The sequence below is a fragment of the Drosophila kikkawai genome, chromosome 3L (genome assembly GCF_030179895.1).
Source record: "Drosophila kikkawai strain 14028-0561.14 chromosome 3L, DkikHiC1v2, whole genome shotgun sequence".
In the NCBI taxonomy this organism is placed as follows: domain Eukaryota; kingdom Metazoa; phylum Arthropoda; class Insecta; order Diptera; family Drosophilidae; genus Drosophila; species Drosophila kikkawai.
Window position 1 is genome coordinate 8543563 of NC_091730.1, and position 22650 is coordinate 8566212.

At 43.6% G+C, this 22650-nt stretch overlaps 4 protein-coding genes across 5 annotated transcripts; all 4 read right to left on the reverse strand.

The window, feature by feature from the left end:
* Nucleotides 1-3377: 3377 nt before the first annotated feature.
* LOC108080407 (uncharacterized) lies at nucleotides 3378-6146 on the reverse strand. 2 transcript variants are annotated; one of them, XM_017164114.3, is made up of 4 exons: nucleotides 6007-6146; nucleotides 5784-5946; nucleotides 5630-5726; nucleotides 3378-5572 (listed from the first exon to the last, which is right to left on the reverse strand). In XM_017164114.3, the coding sequence occupies exons 3-4, from the start codon at nucleotides 5665-5667 to the stop codon at nucleotides 3616-3618; spliced, it is 1995 nt and encodes a 664-aa protein (XP_017019603.1). In that variant the 5' UTR covers nucleotides 5668-5726; nucleotides 5784-5946; nucleotides 6007-6146; the 3' UTR covers nucleotides 3378-3615. The 2 variants fall into 2 exon arrangements, with proteins under 2 accessions (XP_017019603.1, XP_017019604.1); XM_017164115.3 differs by having other exon boundaries at nucleotides 5784-5941; nucleotides 6007-6113.
* A 260-nt stretch (nucleotides 6147-6406) lies between these two features.
* On the reverse strand, nucleotides 6407-7833 carry LOC108072666 (uncharacterized). Its single transcript, XM_017174917.3, has 3 exons — nucleotides 7590-7833; nucleotides 7009-7434; nucleotides 6407-6956 (listed from the first exon to the last, which is right to left on the reverse strand). Exons 2-3 carry the CDS (start codon nucleotides 7432-7434, stop codon nucleotides 6486-6488), a joined length of 897 nt encoding a protein of 298 aa, XP_017030406.1. The 5' UTR covers nucleotides 7590-7833; the 3' UTR covers nucleotides 6407-6485.
* A 1226-nt stretch (nucleotides 7834-9059) lies between these two features.
* Nucleotides 9060-11797, reverse strand: ebd1 (earthbound 1). Its single transcript, XM_017175117.2, has 2 exons — nucleotides 11265-11797; nucleotides 9060-10895 (listed from the first exon to the last, which is right to left on the reverse strand). The coding sequence occupies exons 1-2, from the start codon at nucleotides 11364-11366 to the stop codon at nucleotides 9219-9221; spliced, it is 1779 nt and encodes a 592-aa protein (XP_017030606.1). The 5' UTR covers nucleotides 11367-11797; the 3' UTR covers nucleotides 9060-9218.
* Nucleotides 11798-12415: 618 nt separating this feature from the next.
* Nucleotides 12416-14977, reverse strand: hiro (highroad). The gene is made up of 4 exons (XM_017163889.2): nucleotides 14409-14977; nucleotides 13073-13864; nucleotides 12832-13017; nucleotides 12416-12761 (listed from the first exon to the last, which is right to left on the reverse strand). Exons 1-4 carry the CDS (start codon nucleotides 14572-14574, stop codon nucleotides 12466-12468), a joined length of 1440 nt encoding a protein of 479 aa, XP_017019378.2. The 5' UTR covers nucleotides 14575-14977; the 3' UTR covers nucleotides 12416-12465.
* Nucleotides 14978-22650: the final 7673 nt, after the last annotated feature.

The window sequence follows — 22650 nt, forward strand, 5'->3', positions numbered from 1 at the left end:
CATGAGAAACTTTATTTGAATCTTTTCGCCGCATTCGGGAACCTGACTGAATATCTTTCTGAGTTTCTGGATGGACTCATTAGCCGGCAGAAAACACTGGCTAACAAAGAAAAAGCTTTTAAGTTGGTGAATATAAAAGGGTAAGTGGGAAAAGTTCATTTATAAGCTCTCTTTTAAGCTTAATAAGATGTTTATACCTTTAAAATTCGGCAAACTCTAGAGTATTATGCTATCAGTTCTTTTATTTTAAATTCTTAAAAATCTTTTAGTTTAATTTTTATTAATTTATATATTATCAAAAAACATATTTTAAGTAACATTCCAATCTCTTTACCTCAAAAACCCTTTTTGGTCATCTGCTAAATATAATTTTAATTCTACCCGCAAAACGCTCCCATTTGTAAGCCAGTGTAATCCCTCAGTAAAGTTCACACGACACACGAAGCCCACCCTCTTACCATGGTATGTGGGTTCCATTCCCAGTCCCACAACTGTTTCGGTTCTCGTGTGACTCCCGGGATTCTCCGTTCTCGCGACGAGCTGCTGAGAAGCAACAGCCTGTCTAACCAAGGCTGTGATAAGCCCGTGCATCGAATTGGATCGCACCCCTATATGGCTTATACTATATGTATATGTAGTACTAGTATAGTAAGAGTATCTTTTGCCCGCACACCTGCAATCCGCCGGATGCGTTTCTGATTTCGGGGTGGTTTTCGACGCGTGCCGCGCTGTGAATGTGTGGGAAATGCAATTCGTTATTGTTTTCCCTGTTTGCTCACATATTTGGGCTTCACAAAAAGGCTCTATCATGGGAATATAGAAAAACAATGAACTTTGTTTCAATTAGAATGTAGTTTTAGCTGAAATTTGTGAAGAATTTTCATGTGGGAAAGGTGTGATTTTAAGCGAAGGAGAAAGCAAGGTTTTCACGGTATAAAGTTTATTAAGAGATGAAAACTTTTAGAGTAACTCATCTCAATTATATCATGTCTTGAATTTACACAACATGTGTTATCCCATAATAGTTTAATTTATGAACCATAAAAAAGTCTTCTTAAGTGTAGCATTAATGGGAATTTATCGTACATTGCCGCAAAGCTTTAGCATTAGCTTTAAATTGACCTCTGTCCAAGATCCTCTCCATTTATTGATGAGGGGAAAACCGAGCCAGATCGAAGCAGATCGTGTGCTGTCCATGATTGAATCGTGCCACTAGGGCTGGGCTCTGGATATGGACCTGTATCCGCCTTAAGCTTGGGCTTTGGCTTTGGTTCTGGCCAAATTGCAATCATTTGGGGCGCAGTTTAAGCCTAAATGCTGAGCCTTTTTGCCCAGGCTAGGCATCTCGAATCGCGTTTATTTTTATGCCAGTACAGCTGCTGGCAAGCAAGCAAACAAACAAACGATATCATCATCATCTCAGCAAACGATAAAAAGAGATTTTTGTTGCTTGATTTTGTTGAACCAAAAAAGGCAACGGCAACTCCCATTAAATTCCCAAAAAGGTAAAAAGGCGCCGTGTTTGCTGCAGATTGTTGCCGTTGCTGTTGCTGTTGATGTTGCTGCTGTGCCTGTTGCAGATTGCAGATTGCTGGCGCCCACCAGGTTGAGGGAATCGCTGGCCACCGGCGCAGTCGTGGCTGCCCAGCCACGCCCCACCATACACGCCCACTGGGGGGCAGCATTTTTCTGGCATATTCACAGATTTGTCCATGCCGGATCCTCGCCTTCTATCGGGTCCTATTCGATCAGTGATGGCAGGGAGCCCTAGTTTAAGGTACTACGATAATTCAAAATATTTTAATACCCGTGGAAGAGTGTTTATAAAACCTTTGACTGATTTTTAACGCCTTGAGGAAGGTTTTATTATATTAATCATGAACAAATACTTCTAAAAAGGGCATTTTAAACTGAAAATCAAAACCAATTCAATTTTTAAACATTATTTGTAACCTAAATATAATTCTAAAAAAAAAGAATTTACAAATATATCATTAATATATCTACAAACTTTATTTATACTCTTGCTGTTAGCCTTAGCTCACTGTATTTATAGATAAATCTGATGAAGGACAGCCCAGCTGGCATCTCTGAATCGGAACCCCTGCCCAAGCTGCATCATCATTAAAGCAGCTGCATTTAATTTCAATGCCCATTTAGGACTCGGCCCCTCGAAGGGCGCTTTTTCCTCCCCGAGACAACGACTTGTGGGACTCACTCCCTTCCTCCTCATCATCCTTTTTCAGCGGCAGCTGCCTTGCATTTCTTACAGCATTTTTGCCGCGACTAGTTTGCAACTGCAACTGGCGATTGCAACTGCCCATCGCCCAGCATCCCATCGCACCCAGCCTCTTGTATCCAGTCTCCTGCTTGCAGCATGGGGCAGCCATGGAGCATCGGAACCCCACTCCTTCCCACAGTGGCTGTGTTGTATCAATTAAAGCTGCGCTTGATTTTTCACTTGCGTTGGGCGGACGACAGGTGCAAAGTGCTACAACAGCTCAGAGAACCAGCCCCACCAATCCAACGTCTTGCGGCGATTTGAATTTTTCCCTGCAGTTGTCTAGCTAAATGGTAATCATATACAGGAGGGGTCAAGAATTTAGTACTTTGATTGATGGTTTATTATGGAAAATATTATTGGAACAACAAATTAATTATATCTTTTGCTTTGTTATATATTAGTGGCAATATTTTAGGGTTAGATTAGGCAATATTTTATATTTAAAAACATTTTAGATGCTATATTCCTTTTTATATATACAAAAAATATATATTATATATCATATATATATTTATATATCATTTATTATTTTATATATTTATTATTTTATTAATTATTTATTATTAAGGTATCAAATAGGCAACCTAACTTGACCTTAGTCATAAACTTTTGAACTTATCCAATATTTGCTGCAGACCTAATATCTCCACCGCATCTGTGGGATGTCAGTCTGTCAGGAGGGCAGCAGGCGCAATCTAAAGAGGTTCCAGCGCATCTTGTGAACTTAAAGGGCACAGGTGCAGCTACGGCAACAGCTGGATAAATCATTTAGAAAACTATTTTCAGATGATCAGTGCAGTCTAGGCACAAACAAAATAGCTTGGTTTATTCTGTTAAACCAAAGGTTTACTTTAAAAGGAAATATTTTCAAGCCTTTGAAAATTTAAATTAAAAAAACAAATTCCAAATATGAGAGTTATGGTAATAAGGTCTAATAATTCTTTAACATTTATTGAATTTTAGTGAATTAAAAACAAGCTGAAAGGTTTAAAAAGGTAACTTAAACGGCAAATATGTTATTTCAGCCAAATCCTTTAAATTTCATATTAAAGACAAAAAAACCTTACAAAATAAAAATAAAAACAGTTTAAAATATTTGTATATAATAGTTTTTAATATTTTCCAAACGAATTCAAACTGTAAACATTTCTTATTTATTTTTGTGTTTTTTGAATTCAAACATTTATTTTATTGCTTTTGGGCATACACTTAAAATAATTCTGTAATACTAAATAATATTCATTTTTTATTGAAGGTAAATAACCAATCTTTAGAATATGTATTCAAAATTAACACCTAGAATATATTTTAAATACAAAATCAAAGCAAATCTATCGACGTTGCCCGAAAGGCACTCCCCTCAGGAGGCTGTCCCGCAACTTTCCAGCGAGAGCATAGGCCTCCTGATTCGCTTGCTTGAAGGCAAAGAGCTCCACTTGGCTGAGCATGTTCATAATGTTGTCCAGATTGATTGTACCATTAGAAGCCATCGCAGTGGCTGGAGCTGGTGCGACAAGTGGCTGAGCTTGGGGATAACTTAAGGGCGGAAGTGGAGCAGCTGGAGCACCTGGTGGATACATTGATGTACCGACTGGTGCAGCAGGCAACGGCACTGAAGGTTGGTATTGATAGCTTGGTGGATAGTTGGTTATCATTGGTATAACGGGCGACGTCATAGGATTGGCAACCGGAGCCGGATTCGCAGGGTTATTTGGTTGATGGCTGGAAGTACTGGTTACGGGACACATATGGCTGCCAGACGACGGATATCCGGAAGAGCTGGCCGATGCAGAACTCACAGAAGTAGGAAGGGAGGGGAGGTTTGCCTGGCAGCTGTTAGAGACATTTCGTGGATAGCTGCTGGTGGCGGAGGTGCTGGTAACTGACGCAGGAGCAATAAGTCTGTATTTAACGGTGACAACTGGTGGTGCAGGAGCGGGATTAACTAGAGGAGCTCTAGCTGGCGTGGGATTCACTGGGGGAAGTGGGACTGGGACTGGTGCAGGATTCCCCTGATAGTTTGAGGTACTTGATGGATATCCGGGGCTAATAGAAATACTGAGCTGACAGGAGGAGGAGGTGGAGGGGGCTGCATCTGGTCCATACTGAGGATACTGGGATTGCAGGGTGGGTCTTTTAGGCGGATGCTGTGAACTCTGAGCCTCCGGCAACGTTCGCTTTTTAGCTGATCTTTCAGGCACTAAGGTTTCTGCGGATGGAGTTTGGTTACTCAAAGAATATTGAGATTCTTGTGGCGACTGCTCAAGCAACAGATCGGTGCGAACGCGAATAACATCCCTTTGATCAGCACCAAGGTCAGTGCGTATGCGTATCTGGGGAACGCGATTATCCTGCCCCACTCTTTGATTTCTCGAGGAGTCTTCTGGAAGGGCTCCTTCTTTGGTCTGTCCTCCAGCTGCCTGCTTTGAGTTGTATCCTTTCTTGGGCTCATTTTCCTTGGCATTTCCACGTACTTCAGGTTCTGATTTGGATCCCAATTCACTTTCATTAGTTTTCTTTATGAGGTCGTAGTAGGCAGTGGGTTCTGTAACTATCTGGACTCTCTGCTGGGAATCACCAGAAGTTATCAGAGTAATTCTAGTGGGGGCTAAATCCGCTTTGGTAACTTGACCAGCTTCTCGGCTTGCTTCCCGGTTTACTTCTCGCAGGATCTTTGGATCCTTGTTTGTGTTCATGGCTTCACTTGTGGTTTCTCCATTTACCTTGGGTTTTCTTTTGTTTGCATACGTTTTCAGGGACCGTCGCAATGCATCCGACTCTCGCGGACCCAGAAACTTTTTTATCAGGTCCTGTGTGGTGTTTTGCTCCTTCTGGTTATTCTTTTTCACTGTTTTGCCTTCGATATGATCCGCAAAGTCCCTTAGGTTAACCTCGCCCAGATCGTCGTCGATGACTATGACAGAGGAATGCGAGAGAACGGTTTCGGTGTCAAGCGAATCTTCGCTCTCGCCAATCCCATCCTTTTCTTCGACGTCACTGCACAGGTCAACCACGTTATCGCCATCCTCAGACGTCTGTTGCTCCACAGGCGGTTCTGATTGTAATTTTTTAGGCACTTTCACTGTTTTACGTAGGCGTCGCACCTTTTTATCCTTTTCATCGAGACGTGCCATCCAGGTAGCCACCGAGGACATCAGTGAATCAAAGTCCTTGGCAGGTAGGGTCTTCTGCAGCTCGTCCCGACACTCGGGCTCAAGATAATGGCCATTTGGCCCCTTTTTTACTTTCAGTCTGTTTTTGCCAAAGCGAAAGAGTTGCTGCCAGGCTCTAGAATGGTGAAATTATGGGAATCCAAGGAGAAAAGTGATATTGAGAGAGACTTACTCGGGATTGCTGCCAAGTTCACTGCACTTTTGCATCATTAAAAGTTTGGAGAAGCTTCTTTAGAGAGCAAACGAACTGATGACAAACGAACTGCAGCCTGAAATTATGAATTGGAATTGAATTTTAAGGGGGAAGCTCTTTGACAATTACTTACAAGGTGACTAGGTGTGGCCACTTTCAAACTTTTCTGGACAGTGCTTGTAACTGGACCATGTAATAGCTTATAAGAATACTCCAAGCGCTCCAGAAGACTTGTTTACATCAAGAAACCCAAAAGCATTTAAAAGGATTCAAGTGGCCAGCAGGCTGCGTCTTGTCTTACAGGAAATGTTCGGCTAATTAATAATCCTCCACCGCGGCCAACCGTGACTGCTTACCGGGAGATGACACCTCAGCCGTGCACCTGTTAGGCCACGGCTGGATGAGGGAAAGTCTCTGTCATTTCTAGAAGAAAGGGTGGAACTCTTAAAAAACAAAACCAAACAAAATATGAAGCGTTTTAGAAGCAGCTGTTGCCAATGCGTCACAGGGCTGCATACTTGTGGCAAGCGCGGCAAGTGGGCAGTCCTGGAAAAGCGGGCTAGTTTGGCGCGAGATTTGAATTTATCTAAAATAAAGAAATTACAAAATAGTATTATTTATAAACCTTATAACCTTCCCAAATCTAATACATTTATTGTTGTTTTCACATTCAATATTTTTCGTTTATCTTTAAATAATAATAGTTATTTAATAAAGGCCTGAGTTTTCTTTAAAAAATTAACAATTCTCAAAATGTAAATGGAAAATCAACTGGTTTTCTTTTGGCAATGTTACATGTTAGGAAAATATTCTTATATTAAATAATATTATAAGTTTACAGATAATTTCCCACCGTGTTTTTTGGATCGCCGCGATTTATTCGTAGATTTCCCATGCAGCCCTCAAAGAGTATATCCGCAATGGCCTTTCGTGCCAGGATACGCTGCGTGGGTTCCATCTCCTCGTACTGAATGGCCCAGGACTTGGCCAGCACTTCGGAGGATTCGCTGAGGCTGTGATTTCGAGTGCTACCACTTCCGTATCCGTTGCCGGCATCTGCGTGATGCGTAGAGCAGGTGGGCTCTGAACTTCCTGGAATTTCTGACATATTCGCTTCCTCTTTGAGATCATCCTTGAGCTCCATTTCATGCGTTGGGTTGCCCTCATCCGCTTCGATTATCTCCACCTTTGGGCTGAGCAGGGAGGCCTCCTCCGATTGCGGGGTAGCTGGCTCCGGCAGATAGTTGGTAACAGTGCTATCCTTCATCTGCCAATCGCACACACTGTCCGGGGGATCTGCAGATGCCTAAAAGGAGACATATGAGAGGAACGGAGAGGAAAACATTTGGAAAACTTACTTCCTTGGCACAGCGAAAGCTATTTCTCTGCTTGCCACTGGCTGTGGCAGTCCGGCCCTTCCTCGTCCTGTGCTGGAACGTCTCCTGGGTCAGCAGGAAGCCCATATAGTCGTAGAACCACAACGTCGGCTTGCACAAATCCGAATGCAGCCCGAGTTCCTTTTGCTTAAGGATTCGCATCTGCTCGCGCCTGTAATTGGTCCGAAAGATGTTGATTCGTCTGCCCACCTCGGTGCGCGTGGCATTTGGCTGAATCTCCCGGAGCTTCGTCTCCAGCAGCTCGTAGGCCCGATTACGGAGATCCTTGTTCCGATAGTTGACATGGTGGGCATCCCACAGCTGCGGCATGCCCTGGTAGAGAGCCAGGAACTCGCGCCAGAACTGACGCTTGCCTGCACTAAAGCGATCGGGCAGAGTAGATGTCATCTGTGGGGGAAATTAATTAATTTAATTGGAAAGATTTTTGTTGTGTTTGAAAATATATTTGGCGCTCTAAGCGGCTGTTTTTTGTTTACAGCTGCTGCAGCGTTGCCCACTTGGTTAAAATACCGAGTGGGCAGCGCTGAAATGCTTGAACACACCGTGAAATTTGTTGTTGTTTTTGCTGTCCGCTCCTCCACTGCCAGCCGGCGTTGTTGTGCTCCCTGTTCAAGCGCCAATCCCGAAATGAATCGTTGATGGAGATGAAACGAGCATTGGCCGTGTGTGTATGTGTGTGTCGATTGACTGATTGATTGATTAGTTGGCTGACGCTGACGGCATTGAGCGGGCGTCCATGGCTGTAGGTGTGATTTGTTTCTGTTTTGGCTTTTGTTTTGCTCGTGCTCTCACACACACAGGCATGCAAGTCAATCAATCATGTCCGAAAATGCGCATTATCTTACTCGTATTTGTTCAGCCAGAGTAAAATAATATGAAATATGTACGCTTTTCTTAGGCATATTATTTAAATTATATTATATTAAATTGTAACTCTTGTCAATCCAAATTATAAACAAAGAACTCCAACTCCCCTGCATTGTCATTACCAGTGTGTGCGTGAGAGAGAGAGAGAGAGAGCTAAGCTGAGAGCAACAAAACGTTCAGGCTGAAGCTAAGGGCAGACATGCGCAATTCCCAAATTTACTGCAATCAAGATTGCCGATTGAAATCTGCCCAGCACATCTTTGTATTTATAACACAATTTTTACATATTTCCACAAGTCTTGCACCGTTTCCAAAAATACTTCCCCAGCAGTGGAAAATTTCTCGCGGAAATGGAAATTGAATCGAAATGATTGAGCTATTTTTTCCTTTGTATTGGTGCTCTCTCTTGCTCACTGCCATATGTTGCAGTGTGTGTGAGAGAAAGAAAGAGAGCCAGAGAGGGTGGCGGCCACCCCCACATCCACCCGCCCGCCAGAGGGAGAAGAAACAGAAGCAGCTAAGGGCAGACATGCGCTCTCGCCGAACAAAAAAATCGGCGCGTATATTTAGACGGCTTTGCTGGCCGTGAATAAGTGGCTATAGCTGTATGAAGGCACAATGCAGGTCAAATAATTGGCCAGAAACAACGGGTCTTAGCCCTGGCTAGGGCACAACAGAGGTCAAGGGAATAGGAGTTAACTTTTTGAAATTATAAAAAACACAAAATTTTTTTTAGTCAACAAAGAAGTCTTATTTTTGACAGCAGAAGTTTGCATATTGCAACGAATCCAAAATTGATCATAGAAAAATAACATTTAATGCATACAATTGACTAATGAAAGCTTTTCCTTGCTAGTATTTTCTATATTAACAAATTTGTAAAATTATTTATTAATTTTTAAGAAATTTCGATTTATTATATATGTAGCTTTTCGTTAAATATTTGAATATTTTACTTATAACACTTGGACTAACAAAATTTTCCATCAAAATCTTTTGGGGAGATCAAAGGTTTTATCACAATCTCTCTATAAATATTACATACATATATAAACAGGCAGTTATATTATTTCCACCGCTGCTGTCCCCTTATAACACCCACCCAGTGGCACTTAGATTTCTGGACAAGATTACAGACGTTAGTAATTGGTTTGATTGCGTTTATTTTTGGTTTGAGTACAAATTAAGGTGGCCTTAGATCTAATGATTGATTGCATCCGACCGAACTGCATCTTCAAGATGCGACAGTTTCTATATAGCCAATGCATTGTCTTTGGCTTCAGCTGTGCCTCTTTCGGGGTATCCTATTCCGCCCCATCGTCCATTTCCCGCATCACCTCGTCCGCCCGTGTGATTAGCCCGATCAACCGGTAATTCTCCTTGTAGAGAGCAAACTCCTCGAGGAGTTTCAGGTACTTGCGGGCATCGGCGCAGCTAATGACACTGCCACGTCCTCCGCCAGACTCCCCATTGTTGTTGTCGTCGTGGGCTAACTCGTGCCGGCGCATAGTTCCATGCCGATGGCTCGACGGCTTTCCAATCGTCGGAGGTGAACTCATCTTGCGCTGTCGCATCTGCTCAATGTACTCCATCTCGTCCTCGACATTGGCGGCAAGAACCTCGGCCAGCGAGGTGACACTCGAGCGACCATTGTTTGCATCTTCCTCGGGATCATCGACTTCGGGATCCATGTCCGCTTCCGGCTCTGCCTCCGGTTCTTGCTTGATGTGTACCACGGGTAGGGTTTCAAAATCTTTGTCGTTTGAGGTTTGAGCCTCAGCTGTGGGGTTTGACCGCTCCTTCTCCTGTTGCTGCTGCTGGGGTTCTGCATGAAACTCCTCTGGGTCGCAGGGCTCCGTTTTGATGTCCTTCTCCTGTTTGATTTCCAACTTGGGTGGCGGCACAGCCGGCCCCTTCTCCTTCTCCGTCAGCTGCTTCTGCTGCGACAAAGGAATCTGCGTGATGCTCTGAGCCAGCGTAGCCAGTGGTATAATAGTCATGGTCATGGGCTGACCAGAGCCTGCCGCCTGTGGTGGCACAATGGGCGTGGCCAGGAGCACTTTTTGGGAGGTTCCCGGCGGAGTGTTGGTCTGCAGAGGCAATCTGACCAGCGGAGGCAGCGGCTGGATAGCCCGGGAGAGGTTCAGCTCAGTCAAGGAGGGCTTTATATCCTGTCCTTCGTCCAGGTCATCTTCCCTGCCGCTGATATCGCCACCGTCCACATCCACGTCGTCATCCTCGTCCTCGCTTCGATGATTACTACTGCTCAGCGGACTTCCCAAGCTTGGCTCCTCGTCTTCCTCCTCTTCATTGTTCGGACCGCCTTCGGGCATGCACTCCGACATAACGTCCTTGACGATGTCCTTGATTTGCACCGAATAGCTCTGGGTGTAGCCGATCTTCAGCTGCTTAGTGTCGCTGTGGTTAATGCTGTATGTGCGCCGGAACTTGTCGCACCACTCCTGGTGTGGGAAGAAGTGCGCCAGGCCCATCGAGCTCTTGAACTGCAGGGCCATCTTCTGGATCAGGCCGTCGGAGATGCTGAAGTCCTTGTAGTACATCATGCGGCGAATCCAGTCGTAGACGGCCTTACCCAGCATCGACACTCGTACGGTTTTCGTTTCCATTGTCCTGGCATCCTGGCTGCGTCGCGTACGCTGCTCCCACGCGTTGAGTATCTCCTGGCGCTGCTGCACGATCCTCTTGATCTGATCCGGACTGCAGTTGAACATTCGCCCAACATGCTTGTACACCGGCAGCCGATCGTACTCCCGCAGAGCAGCCACCTTCTCGTTCAGGGCCAGCACATTTTTACGCTTGATGCGGTTATCGAAGGCCACCTTCTCGGCCGCCGGCAAACTGGGCGCGGGTGGGGTCCCCGAAGTGGGTGGTGTTGTTGTCGCCGCCGATGCCGGTGGTGGAGCAGGTGCAGAAGCAGGCGCAGGCGCAGTAGCTGGTGTGAGAACCTCCACGTCGCTAGACTGGGGAACAAGAGAAAAGAGGATGGTTAGGACGTTACAGTATGTACGGTAGAAGCTCGAAATGATAAATATAATAGAAAATTACATTTTAAATAATATATCACATATAAATGAGTTTTAATATTAACGAATATTTTAAGATTTAAATAAATTAAATTTAAAGAATACAAAACTAAAGTCTGTCATAAGCTATTCTATAGTTTTATCTGGGTATCTTTAAGGTGATATCAGGAAAAGTGAGATACAAAAACCATTTAATATTTTAAATTTTTCGACGCCAGCCAAGAGTGATAATGCCCCCATTTTTATTTTTTACTGTTTCAATCTGGGGAAATTCGCTTTAAGGGGCGTTTTACTGTGGCCACTTACCTTCTCCCGCTTAGCCGCCGCCTTCGAGGAGTCCTTTTGCTCCCTCTGCTCCTTCCTGTCCCGCTGCTCCCTTTGCAACTTGCGTTTCTCGCGTATCCGCATTGTTTGTGTTTCTCCTGCTTCTCGGCCCGCAATTTACACGGCACAATTTGTGTTTGTTTTCGTGTTGTTGCTGCTGCGCCCACTCACCACCCCCCTCGGCAAAAACCTCACCCGCTGGCACACGCACACACTCTCGCCGCGCCGCCCGTCTGTGTGTTTGAGCGAGTGCACGTGTATGGGTGCGATGGCTACGATTATGCGCGTTGACTGCCAAGCAAATTCAAATTATTTTGTCATTGCTAGCTTTTCTCGGGCTTTTCGCTGCGTTTTGCCGTGTGCTTCGATTTAATTCCGTTTGTAGCTGTCGCAGGTTCTTGCAGTTATTGTAATTTGCCCTGCTGATTGTGATTTTCCAACGGTAGGCAGTTCTGTCGTACGAAACCGATGCGGACTAGACGAAGGCAAAACGAAAATAGCTGCCCGCCGCTTTATCTCCTCATCGCGCTCTCTGTGTGAGACTCCCTCGCCCTCTCTCTCTCTCCCGCGAGTAGCATGCGCAGCGGCAGCTAGAAAGAGAGCTGAGGCAGCTACCCGGAGAGAGGGTGGCAATTGTATTTACCGCTGCGTGTGTGCGTCGGTGTGTGTGAGAGAAGGTCGAAACTGCGCATGCGACAACTTTACTGTTACTTTGGCGATGTGGCAGCGCCGCAAAGCGATCGCCGCACAGAATTTTCACAGGTAATTAAAGCGTTTTTTAATTAAAAGAAAAGCGAGAAAAGCTTTGCAATACATCTCACAGATACGCAACTAAGCTGGCCAAGAAGCGGATGCACAAACAAACCGCTATTAGTTGACACAAAAGCTCTCCACAGATATGAACTGGCTGTTATCAATTTGTACTCAAACTGCAAAAACAACTTAATTAAACAAATACAAATGTTGGATACGAGGAAACAGACTTTTAAATACTCTTAAGTACTTTAAGAACAGTGTTAAGCATCGATGGGTTCCTTTAGCATCAGTTATGATTTGTAATAATTACTTGTGATTCATACTTAATTTTAGATTACAGAAAACAATAAATAAATAATTAAATTCAAATTAAAACCTCCTTTTTAAATAATCTTTATTGCTTTTCCCACAGAATATGGCGCCCCAATCAACCAAAGTTGGTGAATTCACGCAGGATGTGGGACATGGCCGCCGGATTATCGGCTGGCACCATGTGTCCAGCGCGATTCACCCAGAACATGCTAAAGTTTCCAGCGGTCTTCTCGTATCCCTCCAAGACGCGATCCACGGTGATTCCCACACGGGAAGCGGCCAGATATGAAGCCTTGTCGTTCCATTCCATGTCGGCGATCCAGTTTACGGCTCCAGGAGTGGCGCAGATCAGGTCAAGGCCACCGGAGAAAACGCCGACCTTTACGGTGGTGTTGTTCAGCAGCTCGCCCACTAAAGTATATTATAAAAAAGATTAGAAATTAGCAAGTAAGATCTAACATCACAGACTCCCTTTACTCACCGATATCCACAGCGGGCTTCATGAAATCACCCATCAGCTTGGTGAACGTGGTGCCGCTCTGGCCTCCCCACTTCACTCCGGTATTGATTCCAAGAGCCTCAGTGACGGGTCCCAGCATCAGATCCTCCAGCAGCTGGTCTCTATCTTCGTCCACGTCAAACTTAACCAGCGTACGGTACATGATCTCTGTGGGAAACAACTCAATTAAGATCAGTTGGCTTAGTTTGATTAACAATCCTACGTTCAGGAGTCATGGCCGCCCTAGCCATCAGCTTGGAGGTATCGCCCAGCGTCGGAGTCTCCACATTATAGAAATCCACACCCTTCGACTCGCGCAGCACCACCGACTGCGTGGAGCTCCACTGCAGCGTAGCCGTCGTCCACTTCTCGCGATCGACATAGTCCTTGGTCTTTAGAGCCGAAGCTTCGATCTTGTCATGGCCATCCTGATCCACAATTCCCAATTGCAGAAGGAACGGAGCCCAGGAGAGCACCGAGTCAATGGGCGAGGTCCAAGGATCTCCCAATGCCACGGAAACAAAGTTGCTCTCGATCTCTCCACGCTGGATGGCATAGTACAGCTCCAGGGCAAACTCCGGAGCCATCTTTCCGCCGTAGCTCTCGCAGAAAATGTGCAGCGGCACGGTCTTGAATTCCGGATGGTTCGTATAGAAACCCTTCATCAGCTCCACCAGATCCAAAGCGATCTGCTTGTTGTTCGTTGTGTAATAGGAAGATCCATCTACGTAGCTGAAGCCACTGCCCACGGGATTGTCAATGAACATGACGTTCATGTCCTTCACCCAGGTCCAGTCCCGATAGCTTCCATCCAGCTTAAGAGGTCCCAGCTCCTCAAAGTTGCCGTAACCCGTGGAGGAGGCACCTGGTCCTCCTTGAAGCCAAATGGCCAGAGGACGCTCCGTGTAGCTAGTGACATTGGCAGTGGTGTAGTAGAGCCAGTAGAACATATGGGCACCAGTTCTCACATCCACAAAACCCCAATCCTGCTCACCAGAGCCATAACCCTTGCGAGCTATAAAGAAAATATGATATTGTATCAACATTTTATTAATTTGTGAGTTTAATCTTTCTTGTTTAATTCATTATACTATCCTTTTTCTTATTAAAAGGTTCTTAATTTTTTATTGCTAACTCATAAATCTAGTTTGCAGATAAACTTTGATTTCTCTGGAACTCTTGAGTGTAATCAAGTGTATTAAATGAACTCAATCAGGCCACTTAGTGGCTTTTGATAAGGTTAATTGATTTTGATATTGAAGATATTAAATTAAATTTAAAAAAAATGCTGATAACACAATCAAGAATATAACGACGATTCATTATCTAAGTTCATTCTGATCTCACTGATCTTGTTTCTAGGTTAAATAAATATAATGACAATAAAAAAAAATGAATATATAAAAAACTTAAAGTAACTTTTCTCTCTGTTCTGATTTTTAAACCACTTTTGCCGTTTTCTGACCTGCTCTACAAGCCATAAAATCCGCTTTGGCTTGAAACACTTTCTCGCTGATTAACACCCCCTGATCGGAATATAAAATGGGCAAAAAACTCACCGTTGACAGAACCCAAGCTGGCGACGATCGCCAGCAGAGCCACTACACTAAAAGTGATAACCCGTCCAGTCATGTTGCACCAATTCCAGAAGCTCGGAAACCTAGAAGACCCAACCGAACACTTGGCAGTTCCACTGCCGTCTGATCGCTGTTCAGTCGCAGACATCGCATGTAAGGTAGCACTCACCACCTGACACACCTAGAATTCGTAATCTCCCTACGGGAAGGGGGGTGTTCGTGTAAGTGTTTGCAGAGTATTTATGGCCCTTCGATGGGCGATGATGCGGCGGCTTTGGTCAAGCAGCTTTTGACACTTGTCCGTTTTTTTGGCAAATCTCTCTGTCATATATTTTTAGATAGAGCCATTAAGTCGCAGAGATTGCACTCTGCTATCTTGAAAGAGGGGTTTTCCCGAAGCTTTTCCCTTTGTTTTTATTGATCCAAGGCTGCAGTTTATCCCAGGTGACATGTCTCTTAGATACCATAGAACGTCGAGGAAATCGCTTTCAATCTTGCTTAAATAATGAAAATATATATACATATCTCAGTTGATATCACACTTTTGGGATTAAAAATTCAGTGACATCTTAGTTATTTCAATTCAAGGTGATTTAAGGAAGTCTGTTCTTATTTTATAGTTCTGATTTGATATATTCCTATATTATTTATAAGAAAGTCTCCCCTAAAAGAGTCTTATATTCAAACCATACCCAAACCTCTCAATTAAATAATCTACCAGAATATTTCTTTTTGTTTAAAAACCAATAAAATACATTGTGGGAATCGAGCCAGTGTGGCAACTCGATAAGTTTTATCGCCCACATTTTTCAAACAACCGGGCTGTTAAAGTTACGATCCTGCCAAATCGCTAATATGCGATAGGACCTAAAAAAGACCACAAAAATTCGCGAACAGGATTTTTGCAAGCCACGGTCACATTGGATCCCCTCACTTCCGTTCTCTTTCTCACAAGGCGTCCCCGAGTTCGGATTAATTTTTGTCGATCCTAAATCCGCAAGCATCGTGTCGATCCGACAGTATTTGTTAAAGCGAATCATACCCATATTAAGTAAATTTAGTGCTCTAACGTATATTGCGTCAGCCGTATCGGCAGAGTCGTCCAAGCGACCGGCATTGTTTTTGCCAGCAATTGCCCACCACGTGAGGTGGCAGTCATTTGTGGCATTCATCGTTGGCATTGTCTGTGGCTTCTCAGCGGGATCAACGCCACGTGTCATCGGAGCATTCGCACGCACAGCGTGGGGCTGCGCTTCCCATTTCGGCGGCCATACACGTGCCGATTGCGGTGATCCTCGATTTGGATTTTCTTTACCGCCTCGCTAACGTGTCACCGTTCCCTCACACGGCGCGCATATTGGATCGCCGTTCCCTCACACGGTGCACATATTGGATCACCGTGCTTTTCTTCGGCGCACCTATTGGATCGCCGTGTGTCTTTTTCGTGGCCACATCGTTCTTTGCCACATCGCCGTGCATCTTTGCCACATCGCGTGCGCTCTGCCGCATCCACACCTTGGCGGGCTGGTCTCGTTCCGCTCACGCCTCACGCAAGGGATTGCGGCCATCCCTGTCGCACATAGTGCGTGTCATCTTCATCAGCGCGAACGACGGAAGTAGCATTACATATCCGTATTGAGAGCTGGTGGCTGATCCGGCCCACACTCTGCTCCAGGAGCGGATAAACATGAATGATAGTGTCTAAAATATAATTAATTTTGCATATAGGAGCTTTTGATTTAAGAATTCGTACTTATAAACCTTTTCGGTCGTAATTTAGCAATTTTTTTTGGGAGATTTGGCAATTATAATATCGTTTTGTCCCTCAAATAACTTAAAACACATACAGCTACACATCACCAGTCATCAGGCCTGCTGACGTCGATGGAGAAAGCGTGAGTACGGCCTAGCCGCAAAACAACAAAATAAAACTGAACCCATCCTTATAATTTCGCCAAGACTTCTGAAATAGTTTGCACATCTTAATTAATTAATTGATTCAAAAGAATATTAATAAGTTAATCTATTTAATGTAAAGTAAAAAAGGAAAAAGCGTTCTTTCTTATCTTAAATTTTATTTCCTTTCATTGGATCTAAAACAAACTGACTCAATAAGAGGTCTCGTAACGTAAATAACGTAAACTTAGGCTTAAGGATTAGATTTAGGAAAATGTCTTTCAATATTATCTCAGCCTGCAATTATATGACTTTGAAAATGAACTAATTTGATATCTTGTTGGGCACCTAAGGGGATGTAGAGCATTGGTTGTATAAGGGTGGAGCCTGAATGGACTTCACAGGTTGGGAGGGTTTAGATTGAGGCCAATAACATCGGAGCCTCATCTTCAATAGGTACACTTCCTTCGTCTGATTCATATTATTTACCATATCCCCAGCTAGAGTATCTCTGTCTACAATATTAGTTATGTAGCACCATTGTTCATGTCAACACAAAACCCACGCCCATTTTCCCTGAGCCTGCCGAGCAGAAAAAGTAGACAGAGCGTGTTGAGGTGGACAACGCTCGGTGAGTGTGTTTGTTACATAATTAATTGGCGCCCAAACGTTAAGGCCAGCCCGATGCCTGATTAGGCACCTGTCGTTTGACAGCCGAGCTTCCCGTTAATATTCAAACCATCCACTTCTAGTTTCCGTTTAGTATTTCAAATTCTGTCCTGGAATTGATGGCATCTGGATAGGTTCGGAGCCATACCGGAGGAAATGTAATACTTTTAACTGTTTTTTTTCTATCAGTTCGGTAATAATCGAACATTATAGTTAAAAGAACATTCCAATTTGAGTAATTGATTCCTTGGAATTATAGTTCTGATTCAAAGTCGGTTCTATACCAGGATTTCAATATTCAAACACTACCTTCTTATCAGTTAGGATCGAGATTTTATCTGGCTGGATAGATTCGGCTAGTTACTCTTCTAATTGGTAAGACAAAATAAATTGATATTTATTTTACTACCCTTTATTTACATTCCGTTTACAACATTTGTACCTATTGAATGACACAACCAATTGCTATACTACCCAGGGTAAGACCTAAACTGCATTTCTCATTTATCGTATATCGTATTCATCTCGAACGACCAGTTTGTTTTCGTTATATCGTATCTTATCTTATCTTACCGTATCTCATTTCGTTTTTTTGTTTTATATTTCGAAAAGCGTCAAAAATGTTGACACACAGCAATGAAAATTTAGTAGATCTTCAGACTGATGAGTCTGCAAATTGCATCATCTGCAACGGACCAGTGTGTAATCTGGATTTACTTGAAGCCCGTTGCAAGCATTCTTTCCACAAGCTTTGCCTTGACAATTATAGCAAGAACAACGACAAATGCCCCAGGTGTGGCCAAACTTTCTCTCAACCCGAGGTAGGACCTCATTCGGCTCCTCTTAGTAGATCTCAGGGACACAAGGTACAGACACGTTCAGCGTCGCGAAATGCGGCAAAGCAAAACGGTGGTTCTGAGCAAAATTCACTGCAGGAAATTCGTAGCGAGGGTAACTCAGACTCGAGGGTGGTAACGGAAGATCACGTGGAAAAATTGATTCAGAAGTCAATGCAGACCTTCCAAGCTAACATGCTGCAGTCAGTTACAGAACAAATAACTTTGGCGTTCACACAATTGAATAGGTCCACATTTGCCAATAATGGACAAGGTGAGCCGCAGCGAGATTTCAGTCGAGACGGTTCCGATGCCAACTCAGATCGAAACAACATTCAACAGGCTAGGAATTCACCAGATTTTCGCAGTGATCGAAGTGATCTCTCTCTGGATCGACCAGACAGAATTTCGAATATTATATCCAATTGGCGTATTAAATTTAGTGGTTCAGCTAACGACATTGCTATAGAAGATTTTATTTACCGTGTCAATTGCCTCACTTCACAATGCCTGAACGGCAACTTTGAACTTCTCTCCCATTTTGCTAACTTACTGTTCGCAGGCCCTGCATTAGCCTTTTACTGGCGCGTTCATAGATCGGCAGATAACATGAATTGGAACTTGCTTTGCAGGCGTTTAAAGGAAAGATATCAAGATCAGAGATCTGATCGTGAGATTAAATGTGCCATGCGTAGACGCAAACAGGGTAACACGGAAAATTTTGATGACTTTTTGGATGCAATGCTTTCCATCGCAGATTCCCTTCGTGAACCAATGCAGGACAGTGAAATTGCGGTAGAAGTTCGTCATAATCTCAGACCGGAGATCAAGCACGAATTATTGCACATTGACACCCCAAACTTAGCAACATTGCGAAAGGAGTGTCACAGGCACGAAGAATTCTTTCTTAACACCCGAATGAAGCCCATTCAACGTTCGAACCCAAGCAAGCGTTTCGTTAACGCAATTCTGCAGGAAGAAGATTCAGAATCTCAGTCGGAGGAAGAACGTGAGGTCGAGGATGAAATTTGTGTAGTTAAGACGGCTGAGAAAATTAAGTGCTGGAACTGTGAGGAAACAGGCCACAGTTACCACAATTGCATTAAACCTCGTCGTATTTTTTGTTATGGTTGTGGAACACCGGAGGTGTATAAGCCCAACTGTGCAAAATGTAATTCGGTTTCGGAAAACCCCAAGAAGGACATTCGTTACGCGAAGAAAACGGATGTCCGCCGCTAGCTTCGAAAATACCAACAGAACCAGATTTTGTGGCAAATGATGTTCATTCCATTTTGCCTACCTTTCAACCAGACATATCAGAAACCAAACCTTTTACCCCTTACCATTTGCGGGTACAGGAGTACGCAAAGCGTAGATCCCAAATTTTGCAAGCTAATCCTGTTTATCGTCGCAAACAGCGATCTTCACGGCGAATTCGTAAATTTTGGACTCGTAAGCGATCATTAAATCGTTTTATGATTTCCTCAATCGCACAAAACAAAAGCGATATTCGGCCTTTTACAAACATAGAAATATTTGGTCAACCGTATTTAGCTCTCTTGGACAGTGGCGCCAACAAAAGCGTTATAGGTGGTGAGCTAGCAAAACAAATAATTTCAGCTAAGCCGTTTAATAAATTTAAATCGGTAGTGAGAACCGCTGATGGGCAATCGCAATATGTTGCAGGCACGATACACATTCCCCTGACTTATAACTCAATTAGTGACAACTTTGAATTCCTGATAGTACCTTCGATAAAGCATGAAGTTATATGCGGAATGGATTTTTGGCAAAATTTTGGCATTTCGATCAAGCAAACAGTTGCGATCAACGAAATTAACTGTGAACCGGAAGAACACTCGAATAATGTGAGATTGTCCGATTTACAAAAATCAAAATTGCAGAAAGTAATAGACTTTTTTCCATCATTCGAGAACGAGGGCTTAGGATTAACTAGGTTGTTAGAGCACAATATCGACACATCCAATGCAAAGGCAATAAAGCAACGATTCTATCCACTTTCACCAGCTAAAGAAAAACTTTTATGTGAAGAAATCGACCGCATGATTAAAATGGATGTCATCGAAGAGGCTCCTTCATCGCCTTGGTCTTCTCCAGTTATCTTGCACATCAAGCCGGGCAAGGTACGATTTTGTCTCGATGCAAGGAAATTGAATGCAGTCACGGTGAAGGACGCATACCCCATCCCTATAATGGATGGATTGCTGAGTCGACTTCCACCCGTACACTGCATATCCAAAATTGACCTCAAAGATGCCTTTTGGCAGATCTGTTTAGATCAAGAATCTCGTGCCAAAACTGCTTTTACCGTTCCGAATCGTCCGCTATATCAATTCAAGAGGATGCCTTTTGGATTGTCAAACGCTCCACAAACCATGTGCCGATTAATGGACTTGGTTATTCCCTATCAATTAAAATCGCATGTGTTAGTCTACCTCGATGACCTGCTTGTTTTGTCAAACAACTTCGAAGAACATCTTCTGCATTTATCCGAAGTAGCTACCCAATTGCGTAAGGCTGGATTAACAATAAACGTTCAGAAAAGTCAATTCTGCCTGAAAACTGTAGACTACCTTGGTTACCTGGTGGGTGAAGGTACTCTTCAAATAAATCCAAACAAAATCGCAGCCGTGAGCGAATTTCCGGTTCCGAAGACCCAAAAACAGCTCCGAAGATTTCTTGGTATGACTGGTTGGTACCAGCGGTTCATATCCAACTATTCCACAGTCATTTTCCATCTGACGGAACAACTACGTGGCAAAACACTAAGTTGGAACGATAATGCCCAAGAAGCTTTCGAAAACATCAAGGCTAAGTTATGCTCTGCTCCTTGCCTTGTTCATCCCAATTACGACAAACCATTCATTTTGCAGTGTGATGCTTCACTACATGGAGTGGGTGCAGTTCTAGCTCAATGCGACGATTCCGGTTGTGAGCGTCCCATAGCGTTCATGTCCAAAAAGCTAAACAAAGCCCAGCGTAACTATACAGTTACGGAACTCGAATGCATGGCTGTAGTGTTAGCAATTAAAAAGTTCAGAATGTACATTGACGGTCATAGCTTTAAGGTAGTAACCGATCACTCAAGTCTTCGATGGCTAATGAACCAATCGGATCTAAGCGGTAGATTGGCAAGATGGGCTATCAAGCTACAGGGTTTTTCTTTCCAAATCGAACATCGCAAAGGAACCGAAAATGTGGTGGCAGATGCTTTGACTCGATCGTTCGAAGAGATTGACATCTCTGCAATAGACCTTGAAATTTATCCCGAAATTGACCTATCATCAAGCGCTTTTCAATCGGAAGAGTACTCCGCTCTCAGAGACAAATTCAAATCTCTGAAATCACCGGATTTCAAAGTCATAGATGAGTTCATCTATCATCGTGCAACGTTCCCCAATTCTTATGACGTTTCACCAGACGATTGCTGGAAACTTTTCGTTCCTGAGTCGTTGCGTCAAAGTGTAATTAGTTCGGCTCACGACCAACCAACATCTGCTCATTGTGGAATGGCCAAATGCCTAGAGCGTATCAGACGACGTTTCTATTGGCCAAACATGGTTATCAACGTTCGTGATTACATTCGAAATTGCGAAACATGCCAGACCACAAAATATCCTACCCATTCTTTAAAACCACCAATGGGAGCACAAGTGCAAAGTGAAAGGATATTCCAAAGACTTTATCTCGATTTTATAGGGCCATTTCCGCGCTCCAATTCCGGCAATATTGGAATATTGATTATTCTTGATCACTTTTCCAAATTCACCTTTCTAAAAGCAGTGAAAAAGTTTACGGCTAAAGTGGTCATCAATATATTGCGCGATGAAATATTTTCATGCTTTGGTGTACCCGAAACAGTCGTCAGTGATAACGGAACTCAATTTAAAAGCCGTGATTTCTCTGACTTCCTTTCGAAATATGGCGTTCGTCATATGTTTACTGGTGCCTATGCTCCACAATCCAACAGTGCTGAGAGAGTCAACCGTTCAATCAATGCTGCTTTAAGAGCATATATTCGCACCGACCAACGCGAATGGGACACATTTCTCAGTAGCATCAACTGCTCTCTTCGTAACTCGATTCACCAATCCATCGGTTTATCGCCTTATCATGTTGTTTTTGGTCAACACATGATATCCCACGGTCATGACTACAAACTGCTGCGTAAACTAAACCTTCTTGCAGAAGGCGAAGTAAGCCTGACAAAAACTGACGAATTCCAAAGGATTCGTTCTAACATCGGCAAACATTTGAATAAGGCTTACGAGGCAAACCAAAAGTCTTACAATCTTCGAACAAGACCCCGTTCTTTTGAGGTTGGCCAAGAAGTAGTCAAAAGGAATTTTGTACTTAGCAACGCAGCAAAGGATTTTAATGCGAAACTCGCTCCTGTAGGTATCAAGGCCCGAGTGAAGGCAAGAATTGGACAGTCAATTTACCTCTTAGAGGACATGAACGGAAAGGAACTGGGTAGATTTCATGCCAAGGATATCTGGTGATTGCTCTTGATTCCTTTTTCAGCTTTTATTGTTAATCACAGGGACTAAAAATCAAAGCTGTGGTTGTGGGAATCGAGCCAGTGTGGCAACTCGATAAGTTTTATCGCCCACATTTTTCAAACAACCGGGCTGTTAAAGTTACGATCCTGCCAAATCGCTAATATGCGATAGGACCTAAAAAAGACCACAAAAATTCGCGAACAGGATTTTTGCAAGCCACGGTCACATTGGATCCCCTCACTTCCGTTCTCTTTCTCACAAGGCGTCCCCGAGTTCGGATTAATTTTTGTCGATCCTAAA

What these genes read in the sequence shown, in the direction of transcription:
- LOC108080407 (XM_017164114.3), bottom strand. Translation starts at nt 5,667, where the DNA reads ATGATGCAAAAGTGCAGTGAACTTGGCAGCAATCCCGA. An exon ending in GAACTTGGCAGCAATCCCGA is followed by an intron (nt 5,573 to 5,629) that starts GTAAGTCTCTCT and finishes TCACCATTCTAG; the next exon opens with AGCCTGGCAGCAACTCTTTC.
- LOC108072666 (XM_017174917.3), bottom strand. Translation starts at nt 7,434, where the DNA reads ATGACATCTACTCTGCCCGATCGCTTTAGTGCAGGCAAGCGTCAGTTC. An exon ending in GCTTTCGCTGTGCCAAGGAA is followed by an intron (nt 6,957 to 7,008) that starts GTAAGTTTTCCA and finishes GTCTCCTTTTAG; the next exon opens with GCATCTGCAGATCCCCCGGA.
- ebd1 (XM_017175117.2), bottom strand. Translation starts at nt 11,366, where the DNA reads ATGCGGATACGCGAGAAACGCAAGTTGCAAAGGGAGCAGCGGGACAGG. An exon ending in CGGCGGCTAAGCGGGAGAAG is followed by an intron (nt 10,896 to 11,264) that starts GTAAGTGGCCAC and finishes CTTGTTCCCCAG; the next exon opens with TCTAGCGACGTGGAGGTTCT.
- hiro (XM_017163889.2), bottom strand. Translation starts at nt 14,574, where the DNA reads ATGTCTGCGACTGAACAGCGATCAGACGGCAGTGGAACTGCCAAGTGT. An exon ending in CAGCTTGGGTTCTGTCAACG is followed by an intron (nt 13,865 to 14,408) that starts GTGAGTTTTTTG and finishes TTTTCTTTATAG; the next exon opens with CTCGCAAGGGTTATGGCTCT. An exon ending in GGCGGCCATGACTCCTGAAC is followed by an intron (nt 13,018 to 13,072) that starts GTAGGATTGTTA and finishes TGTTTCCCACAG; the next exon opens with AGATCATGTACCGTACGCTG.